Here is a 12,665-nt window from a genome sequence, read left to right as displayed (position 1 = left end):
GAAAAGTCTTTGAAGGCTCTTTTTTTTGGCTTGTCATTTTCTTTCTGTGGTTATCATTTTATCTACACTTGTTACTAGAGATATTTTTGGACTTCCATCAAGGATAATCCCATACATTTCTTTTACAAAACCTTTTGAAATGTTCCATTGCTGCATCTTTCATTCATTTCTAGCAGCTAAAGTTGATGAGAACCAGATATTGTACCGAATGTTTATGTGATGTACAGAATACTAATGACAGACTGTTTAATACCAGCTAACAGCAAACTAGCACTGCGAGTCCACCAATCTGATGATAAAGAAAGCATGTCTCTCTACATGGGGACAAAGAAGAAAAATGCAAAAATTAAAGGCAAGAAATTAATCTGGTACCATGTGCAAACGTATGTAAGAACTTTATTGAATTATCATTTGAGCTAAGCATATAATATAAAGCAAATAACCTGTTTAAATTTATTATTTTTCATTTAATAAATTGGTCATGCGCTGCTTAAATATATATTTGTAATTGAAATTGTAATTGAAAATCTAAAGGAAAGTTAAAACATTTTTCTAACAGGAGCTGACAGACAGGAAAGTGATATGATTTTCATGCAATGCTTTCAGCTTTCCAAGCTGCCAAGAAGACCATTTCAGTCTAACATGTCTGATCATGCTGGTCATGTCTCTATCCATTGAGTTTCTAAAGCCAATTTCCTGAGAAATCTTTAGAAAAAAATGAAATTACACATTAACCCATGCATGTTAACCTAAAGGTCACAAAGCCTTTTAAATGTATTGACTATAATCAGAATTAAGTGGCTAAATCTCTCTGCTGTACTTTGAAAAGACATGCTTAGCAATAGCCTCTTTCTCTGCTTCCAACGGCAGATAAGTGACCTTAGGAAGAAAGGATAAGATCATTTTTAATCCAAGTATTTATTGAATTAGCAACACGGGAAAATGCTATATGGTTCTCAACATTTATGAGGTTTGCTATCATCATGATGGTCCAATTGTGCAGAGAGGAAGGATTTGTGTTCCACAGGCAACCCGAATTTTACAGCATGATTAAAGTGTTTATGTATTTTACAGTTCTAGAAGGATTTTAAGGTTAGCATTAATATATATTTGTGCTATTGAGACATGCTGAGAATTTTTAGTTCATTTTTTATTAAGGAGACACTTTCAAGTTTAAATTCATCATAGCTTGATTTGGTTTGGATTTTCCCCCCCTAAATATATGTGCTGATTCTGAGTCATGAGCAGTCCATAGTGCCTTGAAATGCCATACCACTAGGCATATCTGTGTGCCTAGATATTTCAACAGAGATCTTTCCAGTAATTATATGGAGAGTATATCGAGCCTGGTAGCTAGGAGATTGTTTACCGATGCTCTGAAATTTATTCTTCATATGATCTTCTATGGACATCTGATCCACTGAAGTAAAGGAGCTGCTGCTTGTCCTTTGAAACTGCTGCCTCAGCTATCCCAAATCTTTTCCTATGGGGAATTTGGTAATTCATTCCTCATAACTATACTTGGATGTCAGCGCACCAGCAAATACATTCTTCTGCCTCCAGTTAACTTTGTCAGGAAGAAGCAGGCAAAGGTCACTTTTGAGACACTACAGTTTCTTAGGATACTGATGCATCAAACAGATTGTCAGATATAATGAACACTATTTTCCTAAATTATTATTTGCAGATTTTCATTCCCTGGCTATTTCCTAGAAAAACAGCCTCTCTAGAAAAAAAAAAAAAAAAAAAAAAAAGGGCTAATGCTTAGCATTAACATTTTTTCCATTTAACAGATTTTTAATTTGTTATTTAGATTACATTTCACCAAGCATTCAAGTTTCTTGAGATTCAAAAGGAGCTGTGACCCATTTCACCTGTTTGTAAATCAAAATGAACCAACTCCACCAAGTTGAAGTGTTCCATGCAGTTTCCTTATACTTGCCCAAAACTAGCCGATAACCTGCTGTTTCAGATGTCCCTGACGTAAGAATGAGCAGATCACATCAAGCAGAATAAGACCTCACCGAACATTTAATCAGTAGTAACACATTCATGTAATTTTGGAAACACTTGTACAACTATTCATTATTTTTCATCGTTATCCGACCCTGTTTGTCTTAGGACTTGACTGGAAGCAGGTACAGAAAAAAAAAGTAGGACTTCTACAAAAGTTAAAGCTTACAGTGAGTAAAAAATCCCACCAGGAATTTTTGTCTTAATTTTATTGACATCAGTAATTACAGCTGCTCATATGAGGTTTTATTTAAGCTTGCAAACCTCTCTAGCTTTATCCATCATGAGTATAATGTTTCCTTGGTGCTCTCTGCACCCTCTGGAATTAACATACCCTTTTCTTCAGGTGTCACAAATCTGACATTGCTCTACAGACTTTGCATATGACCCTCTCTTTTACCTTTATCATTCACAGGCAGCACTTGTGCTCATTTGCTTCCTTCTGCTGTCCCATTTGGCACCCTCACTGGCCCTCAGCATCTGAGAATCTCTCTTGTGAAAAACTAGTGGGGACTGACAACATCAAGATGAAAGACAAAATTAGTATCAACTCATAAGCTCTGATCATAACTCATAATAAGATTCATTATTATACTTCACCCTGACCCATATAATTTCCAATAAAAATCATATAAGAACTGCTTATCTAACACATTATTTAAGAAATAAAACCAGGGAATTTAGCATTTGAAAAAATACAATCACAGAACAGAACTAAGAGAGGGAGACTCATGTGGGGGAAAGCTCATTGTTAAGGATTAAACCTATAATATGTCAGCAGTAGATACCAGTACTGCAATTACAGATTATATTAATAAAAGTATTTAGTATTTTAAATCACAGGGACCTTTCAAGAAATCACTAGTAAACTAAAAAGTAGATCAAGGTTCATCTCATCTAATTATCAGGGTTTTTTCACATCCAGTTCCTCAAGTGTTTTGGGGAGAGAGAGAATTATAATATAGTCCTGAAAACTCTCCTGTGTACTTCAGGTATTGGTTGCATACTATGGATAAGACAGAAAAAATCTAGTCCTGTGTGAGCAGGACACTCACCCCAGTTGACAAGTAACAATTTAAACAATATGTAGTGTGTGCTGGTTTTGGTTGGGATAGTCTATTTTCCTCACAGTAGCTGGTATGAGGCTATGTTCTGGATCTATGCTATGAAGAATGTTGATAACATTGATATTTTTAGCATGAGGCTGTTTTGGATTTGTGCTGAGAATATTGAGAACATACTACTGTTTATAGTTGTTGCCAAGCAATGTTTATATCAAGTCAAGGTCTTTTGCAGTTTCTGGTATCTGTGTTCCCATTGCTTCTCTGAAAAAAGATGGGAGGAGACATAACCAGGACAGATGACCCAAATTGACCAAAAGGACAATTCATGCCATAAAATGTCATCTCAGGGCTCTCTTTCTGTCTCTGGCTTTTGCTGCTTGTGGTCTGGCTGGGTGTCAATCAGTGAGAGATGAGCGGTTGGTTTTTCTTTCCCATTATTTTCATTACATAGTAGTAGTGGTAGTATTTTTGTTACATATTATTATTAATAGTATTGTGAATATATTAGTATCATAATTTCATTTAAGTTCTTTTCAATTATTAGACTGTTCTTACCTCAACCCATGTTTAACCATGGTTAAACCATGACATAGGGTTAACTTTTCTCTTAACATGTCTGAGTTCTTCAAATTTAGATATGTATCCCTGGATCTGGCTGTCTTGATTTGGAACTTAAATTAACAGGATTAACATTTAAGCAGAAGACACTAGCTACATTTCCATCTTCATACCCATAGGTGCTTCAGCCCTCTGGAGAAAGCAAGCTCACTTGAAAACAGAGTACAGTCTCAAGAAGATTGGAATATTTTCAGAGAAATCCCGGCTTAGGCGAGGAACAAACATTTCTGGTGTTTGCATCTTCTAGGATGAAGGTAGAGCTTTCCACTTCAGAACAATAGTTGACAAAAAAAAGCATTTTCTCAGCAACTTATAGCTTCTAAGCATGAGGGACAGGGGAACAGGCTCTGTGTTAGAAACTCTGCAATGATATGCAACAATTGATTAAAGATATTTACTACCTGTACAACATTCCTTTGATTTACATGCAGAATTCTGTGTCAGGGGTATAAGTTTCTATTAGAAGCGACTGTACCTCCTTAAGAAGACACACACACCTCCTCAGCAAACACACACAGAGCTATTTCTATTAAATTATGTAAGTTTTCTCACTGGAGAAAACAGTTAGTCCATAAATTACTTGCAAAAAACGAAGAAATCAAATTATAATTCAGCCATTTTTGTGTAGGATATATTGCTTCATATAGAAATAGTCTGTTTATAGCTGTCTGAGACTAATTGGTTCATTCCATTCACAATGATTTATTTATTAATGATTCTGATTTGCACACATACACAACTTGGAGTACACAGAACAGTTTTATATATAAAATTGATAAATACATTTAATTTATTCATTTGCAAATGATAAATTTATTTGGTCTAAAAAGTTTATTGGTTCATAAGAATGAAATATTGATTTTTGTAAGTAATATAATTTTTAGATGTGCACTTAAGTGAAGGGAGCAGAACTGCTTACACTGCTTTGTGGAAGTCTATCAAGCTTTTCAACCTTATCTTTATTTTAAGGGGTTTATAGCTAGAACATAAATAGGAGTTTGGGCTGAGTCTCCTTTTAAGACAGTCGTGTATCTACTACTTGACATCTCAGTCAAAAGCACTTTTAAGAGCATTCACAAAACGGATTGGTCACTGTTAAGCAGTAGAGGTTTAGAATAAATACCCATTACTGTACATGCAGATTTATTTCTGTCTATAATTTCTACATTCGGCTGTTTGGCTTCTTCCGTATTTTCTGTTAAAGAAAATAATATGTTTATTGAAGAATAATGAAGAGTATTTTAGAAGGGCCATATGCTTTATAGAAAAGTGAAGCGTGGACTTAAGGCTCAGCCTGATAGTACTGAAGACAGTGAAGGTATTTCCATGATCTGAAATGCTAACGCGTTAACTCTCCTTAGCTCCGGGGCAGAGAAATGTTCAAGCACTTCACAAGAGTGTGTCCCAATCTCAGCTAGGAAGTAGTGCAGTTCACTTGCAGATTCCTGTTATCCCCACACACATTGTTATCATCGTGCCTAGTGTCTGGAAAAAGCAAGGTAATGAGCCACATTCCCAGTCATTCTTTATATTCCTGTATAATGTTTATATAAAGATATTTATTTTGCATAATAAGTTTATACAAAAAATAAAATGAAATATTTTATGCAAAATGAAAGACTTCTCAACAGAGTGTAGGAAAGATTTTGCTGGCGTTGCATGGGGACACACGTACTCAAATGCCATCTTTGAAAATTAGCCTAATACATTTCCAGCTCCCCTTCCTGTGCTGTTCTCTCTCTCTTTTCTTTTCCTGGCTCAGTCTTATTCCCCTGTATCTGCAGATGTGATTGATTGATTGTGGGACTAAACATTGAAGCATAACACAAAAGGAAGAAAGAGGAGAGGAGAGGAGAGGAGAGGAGAGGAGCGGAGAGGAGAGGAGAGATTATGACAGTTTTGAGTGGCTAACAATTGTGTGGGGGCTTATTAGTAATTTTAGGAGAGGAGAGGAGAGGACAGGAGAGGACAGGAGAGGAGAGGAGAGGAGAGGACAGGAGAGAGGACAGGAGAGGAGAGGAGATCATAGAATCGTAGAATTGATCATAGAGATGAGACGAGACGAGACGAGACGAGACGCCAAGATATTTCAAGCTATCCAGATAGACCTAATGGCATATGACCGCTGTCACACCACACCTCAGAAGACAGTTTTATCTATTACATGCACCCATGCAGACACTTGGTTTTACATAACTTCAGTCTTTCTGCTCACCTGAAACCACAAAACTTCTGAAACTGTTTACTGATGGTGACAACCAGCCTATCAGTATAATGGCAGTGCCTGGGACCTCCAAAGCTGAGTACCTATAAAACAAAACTCAAAGCCTTGTGTTGGGAAACTTACAACATAAATGAAAAATAGACAGAAAAGAATACAGTAAACAAACTGGAAAAATGCAAGGTAAGAGGGAGAACATGGGATAACGAGATACTTACATGACTATGGTAAGTTTAATAGAATGATTTAAAAGTGAATAAATAATACATTTGTGGATCCTACTATTAGCTTCTTTACCAAAGGACCTTGTACACAAGCATTAGGAATCATAGCTCAGAGACATTATTTGGCGAACCTGAAAATTGAGTTATATGTGTAATTCTAAATAAACTGATCAGTGCATAAAAATATCCAGGAGGATGTTGATCCATTAAAAGTATTTGCAAAAACCACATAGATAGAATAATTTTTTTAAGGAATAATTTATTTTTAGTTCCATTTAAACAACCCACTTTTTAACACATACTAAAATCTTTAGGAAACATTCTAAGAAATTTGAGGATTATAGCCACAGGGATGAATTAAATGTATTTCAGTTCTGCAGATTAAAACACAGAATATATTTGCATCATTCTGCATTTTATTATGCTGCCTTTTGGTATGTTTTACATTAAAAATACATGACTGACACTCTTTATACCAGTAAGCCTTTTTATTGAAAAAAAATATTATTGCATTAAACTACATTCCCAGGAATTCCTTGAATAACCTAAAAAAAAAAAGCTGCATTGCATGTACAATAGTGCAATTCACTTAGCTACTGTATAATATAAAACACTTTATACAGAGAATACAAAACAAAATTACTAGTTTACATATTATACTAGCCAGAGTATTATCCAGTTTTAAATATAAACATAACACGTTTAAAATCAATCTGGTCAAATGGCATTATTATGCAAATCAGCACAACAAATATATTTGTTAAATGTATTCCAGAATTGCCTCAGTTACCAAAAAAAACCCCAAACATTGTGAAACTCAGGAAACTATTGTTATTGGAATTTTACAGTATGGGTGACCTGTTTCCTTGGATAAGGTATCAAGAATGTACAATCAAGCTAAAAGACATTATTAACCTGGAGTGTATATATTGCTGCCACCAGGATTCTGTAACAGTTTTAAAAATTGGTCTGAATAAAATCAATTTTTACACGGCTCCATATCTCAGGATCATTTATGCGTTTAGTAATAATGATACATATTTAAAATACATTACTGATGAAAAACAAATATGGAAGAAAGTAGAGCAAATATACAATCTCAGCTGTGATGATAATTTTATTACATTTCTCCAAGAAAATCCCTTCTGTGTACTAAGAACTATATTGGATATTCCTTTTGTTGGTAGTCAAAAATTGCTGGTTTTGCTATTGTGCTGTTTCTCTTCCTTCTTAATCTGTCTTTTTTCATCAATACCTCTCAAAAACCTAATTCTTATTGTTCCAAGAATTAAATTTAATCTTTATTGTCTATTCATTTGCCTTACCATATCATCCTTGTTGTTATATACAATGATGTATGGACATCCTATGATTTTGTTCTTTCCTAAAATCCCATTGTACTGACCATATGTTAAAGGAAAATATGTAACTATTTTCCATAAATGATCTATGAAGTAGGACATTTTAAAGTTTCAATTGGTCAGGTTTCTTGTCATAGGAATTTCCACAATATTACCACTGTAAGAGGCAGGGATACAAAATGTGTGTGTACACATTAAAATGAGATTAGCCTGTCATTTCTTCTGTTGCACTTATTTCTCTTGGTGTTATACACTTAGGACTCAAATGAACTCTTACATACAATGAGAACAGCTGTTTTTTCTTGAATAGAAATGGAACTGGGACCATAAATTTAAAAGTTTGTAGGACTGGAAATGCATCTTTTAGGCTGGTATTAACCCTAAACTGGTGGTAGTAGCTGAGCAGCTCAGCCAGCCTCTTCTAGGGCACAGGTTGACCTGCTTGTTTGCAACATCCAATACAGACTGCTTCTACAGAGTCGTAACTAATGTGTCTGTCTACTGAGTAAGCGATCTCCACCTGAGCAAGAAAATACTAATTCTCAGAGGTGTTAAGTCACATTCAGTGAAATATGTTTGATTCTCAGAAAATAATGTTTCAGAAGTATACAAATTATATGGAAGTTCAGATCTAATTTTGGGAAGGTTTTCAGCCAAAAATGAAAGGAAGACTTTTAAAACTTTGGAAATATTTATTTTTAACATCTTTCCCAAAGAAAATTTCTAATCTCCTTAATACTGAAACAATAATTTAAATTAAAATTTCCCTGCAATTAAAATGAGAAAATTAAATCATAAAGATAAGTACTCCAAAACAGCATGAATCCATTTTATTAATGAAATTAATAAATCATTTGGGAATCCAACCACAAGATATTTGAAGGTGCTGGTTTCACCATCTTTTTTCAATAGAAAGTGTTTTGCCTCTGCTCAGTCTCCAGATTTTTTTCCTGACAGCTTTTATTTGATGGTTAAAATGTTAAGTATCCAAAGAAATTTTAACTTTGAAAATCAACTGCAAAACAAGCTGTCACCAATTGTAAAGACATTTCAAAACTTTGGCATAATACCAGTTTATGATGAAGCAGCTGTTTTTAGAAATTAAAACAACTCCATTTTATTGCAATGGATCAATCTAGTTTGACTAAAACTAAGTTAGAAATTTTGTCCTAGGTTGGTTCTTAAATATTCAATTACAGCTAGATTTCTCAGGTGCTTCAGACAGGCCAATATAATGGAGTAAAATTCTCTAAAAGTTGTGGGGTTTCTTAATATGTTTTATATTGATTCCAAAAGATACATTATTAATTGTGTGCTACATTATTGCAAATGAATTGAAATTATTTCAAATATTTCTAATCCAAACAAAAAGGTAGTATCTGTCAGACACCTTGCTGTCCAGTTATATTGGGAAGCACGCCTGCAGTCTAACCACAAATATGAGATTAATTTCATGCTAAATATCCCATGTTGAGTTAGAAACGGTGTAAAAATAGTCAAAATGTGCCATTCAAAGAGAAGCTGAAACCCTCAGCTATTTTCAAATACAGTTATTACTAGCAATTTTAACCACGCATTACCCTGAAGGTTGGATACATGCATTCAAATATTGCAGATTCAGAACTTCAATTTATATATTGAGAGTTTGGGAAGCCATGCAACAATCTTGACAGATTTATTTAGATCCAATGTGCCTTGAAATGCTGAGAACTGCCTCATGGGTGTCTACGAGGCTTGACCTGGAGAGCCAGTTTCCACTCAGAATTTTACTTCTGCATTTTTATGAGTATCAGCACAATTTTATAGGACCAGACAATTGTTTGTGTTGTTTGTAAAAGGGATGAAACATATTTACACATTATTTGGACAAGACTCTCCCACATGTCATAGCTCTGTTTGGTAGGAAAGAAGCGTTGCAGTCTTGGCCAGGGACCTCTGAGGTTCAAGGCCGGAGCTAGTAGCTTGTCAACTCTGGGCTGCTGCATCCATCCCATCCCTGGCATACCCTATGCTACAGTCACAGGTAGGCAATCCCGCAAAACTGTGTTTTATACCCTACGTTCCTTTGCCTTGTTAGATGTTTGGCTTGCGAAGAAAATGAGAAGTCTGCTTGTGTTAGACCCCTCTACACCGAGGGATATTTTTTATGTACTTGTGGCCAGACTGCAGTACCTTTACACTATCCAAGCAACATATGCCAGTGATAAAATCACTGAAGTATCTTTGAGCTGTTCTTGTGACCCTCATCTTCCAGTGTTAACTCATCACCCATCATTCTGAGGCTCCCCAGTTTTTTTAGCCAGGAGATAGAACCAGGGACTGTGGTCCCAGGTGCTTTCTTTTTCCCTCATTTTGAAGTACCTTAAACAGACCAAGTAGATGCTGTTGCATATACACGCTCAGGAAAGCAAGCCTTTGATGTGTGTCAAAGCTGCTCTACCTTAAATTGTGCTACTTTAAATCACTCATCAGTGTTGATATTCCCATTGTGTCTGGGGGCTGTGGCCCTATGACAGTCACAGACTTCACTTCAGGCTGTTCTTTCCAAACCATCTGCAGTATCACACTGGGTGGACCCCATCCTCCTTGTGATAGCATCACAAAAGGCTTTAAAACAGCTTTATTCAGTGATAGGAGAACTAAATCAACATTCATGTGCTGTCAACCAGAATGCGGACTTTAAAATAATTGCCATTGTGCTCTCAGCAAAACAGTAGATTTCCCCTCAGACATGTGATTGAACACTGAATAATTTATTTTATTCAAATTTATTTTTGGAGGCATAGTGTAATCATTTGGGTTAGTTTAAATAGCTAGAAACACTGAAAACTTCTTTTATTGTTGGTAACTGTTGGGTCTGGCTAGAGCAAGAATGGTGATGGGTCTCTTGCCCTTGGAATAAAGGATAAACTAAGGGATTTGGATGTATAGCTGAAGGTGTGGCTGTATTCAGGTGTGGTGTAAATAAGGCTGGGATGTATGCAGTGTGTGGCAGTGTGGGGAAGGTCAGTGGGGAAGGGTGGAGGGGGGTAGTGGAGACCAAGTGCAATGGGTGTCCTGCCAGCAGAGCAGGGTGTGTGGGAATGAGGGATGGTGCTAATGGAGAAAGTGATATGGGGGCAAAATGTGCCTGAGAGAGGGGGTGGATGTGTGCCAGGGAGAAATGGCTGCTGTGGGGGGGTACAGATGCCGAGATAGCAAAGCGTTGCAGCAATGTGTGGTGGATGGTGGTGATGGTAGCGTGCTGCTGAACAGGGAGGGCAGGAACTGCTGGTGTTGCAGAGAAGGCAGCTGGTCCTGGGGCAGGCAAAACTTTCAGATGTTTTGCCAGAAGTTGTTTCTGCATATGCTGCTGGGCTTGCAGCTGCAGCAGCCTGTATTTGTCTACTTCTTCTGGTGAAAATGTGATAGGCTGCTGCGTTAAAGGAGGGGAGGTGGATTTACTGTACGCTTCTGGGTTGTGTAGTGTGTCGTACTTCTGCATAGCATTGTCACAAAGAGAGTCTGAACTACCTTCTGCCCAGTTTGAGTCCATGTTTACATCATGTAGTTCTTCTTTGGTCTCTGTTGAATTAGCAACAACAGAATATCTATTAGAGGGAAAAGCACCAGGGAAATCATTTGGTACTGGGTCACAGCTTTGTATAAAGGGTTGCACTTCGTTAATGAAGAGATTCGATTGTTCCTTTATTGCTGTGTTCCTTTTCATGCTCGGGCTCTGATAGCCTCTTCCTATGTGAATGATGTCTTTAAAAAGACAATGATCATAATCAGTACCTGTTGAAAGAGCAACATTAGTTATCTCTGACACTTCAAAGTTGTTTTTCTTCACACTGGTTTCCAATGAACTGATTTCATTATGCCCTGTGTCATTTTTACCTATGCTTAGCAGTTTCTCTGGTAAAGGTAACATTGCAATGTCATCTGCTGCTGATGAAATCTGAAGAGCAAAGTGACTTTGCGAGTGATCCTTTAATTCTACCCCACAGGTGTTTGAAAATCTCTCTGCATCGTGCGTTTGTTCCTGGGTTTTCTTGGACCGCACTCTTTCTAAAAGCAACTTGGCTGTCAGTGACTTTCTTTTTACACATATCTCTTTTGCCAAGGTTTCTGAAGAGCAGGTGGCAAAGTTTTTTGACTGACCATTCACATTCTGAAAGTTGTAATATGCAGTTTCAGCTTTTCCCAGTTCGGTGTTAGAACCTCTTTCTGTATCCTCTTTTGTTTTATTGTCACAGTTGTCAGTCTCTTTTGAGAAGGATCCTGAACTGCTACCTCTGGATATTTTGCTACTAGATGATCTTTCACTGCTTCTTGAATCTCTGGTGGAACATCTTTTGGAGCCATGGTAGCTTCTACTCCTACTATGCACTTTGCCAAAATGCCGGTGTCTACATCTGGTGTGTTTAGATCTGTCTCTCTGTTGTAAAAGTTTATGTCTTGAACATCTTCGATACTTAATTGTGCCCCTCTGTGTACAGTTTCTAGTACTGTGACTTCTATTATGGCAAAGATGATCCTCGTCTGTGTCATCAGAAGTGAAAATACGCTTGTGCTTTCTGTGTTTGCGTTTGTGCCTTTCAGCTGTCTTGCTTTTTCTTTTACAACAAAAAAGCAAATGATTTCTGCGGTGATTGTTAGATGTGGGACTCATGTAGCTCATGTAGCTACCTGTACTGCTAACTGAAGTGTCAGAATAGCTGGAATGTCTGTCAGAGGAGGACTTTTGAGGAGATGAGAATCTCCAGCATCTCATGTAATTTCCACATCCTTCATCTTCTGAATACCTACTATTTGAAATGGATTTATAACTAAGGAAACTTCCACTGGAGTCTTTTCCACTGTCACTTATATCACTGCTGCAGCTGGCCACATCTTGAACAGATCTGCAGTCATTTTGGTTTTCAGGTTTTTCCCCAGAATAAATTAAATGACATTTTGCCGCTTTAGACTTTTTAATCCTAGACATAAAAGCAGAGAAGGAAATGCTTTCATTTCTAATGCTCTGGTTTTTTCTTCCACAGCTATGAAAATGATGTTTTAAAGATCTTCTCATTGTTGTTGTATGAAGACTTTTTTCTGTCACATAATCCTTTTGTGAGACATCAAGGTAAGCAGGCACTTTGGGTATATTTTCATTCAAATAATCCGCAAAGTATTTTTG

General features: G+C 36.7%; 1 protein-coding gene across 1 annotated transcript in view; it reads right to left on the bottom strand.

The window, feature by feature from the left end:
- Positions 1 to 10,301: 10,301 nt before the first annotated feature.
- The window catches only part of ZNF804B (zinc finger protein 804B), a gene marked incomplete at its 5' end in the record, with an annotated part of 35,105 nt that continues 32,741 nt past the window's right edge, over positions 10,302 to 12,665 (bottom strand). Inside the window, 1 exon segment of the mRNA XM_010161903.1 lies at positions 10,302 to 12,665. This exon segment is cut by the window's right edge and continues 30 nt beyond it. Within this exon segment, the coding sequence (XP_010160205.1) occupies positions 10,302 to 12,665 (2,364 nt within the window).

The sequence above is a fragment of the Eurypyga helias genome, unplaced genomic scaffold, assembly GCF_000690775.1.
Source record: "Eurypyga helias isolate BGI_N326 unplaced genomic scaffold, ASM69077v1 scaffold8282, whole genome shotgun sequence".
Taxonomy (NCBI): domain Eukaryota; kingdom Metazoa; phylum Chordata; class Aves; order Eurypygiformes; family Eurypygidae; genus Eurypyga; species Eurypyga helias.
Note: the sequence above shows the minus strand (reverse complement) of the source record. Positions and strands in the feature narration are given on the sequence as shown.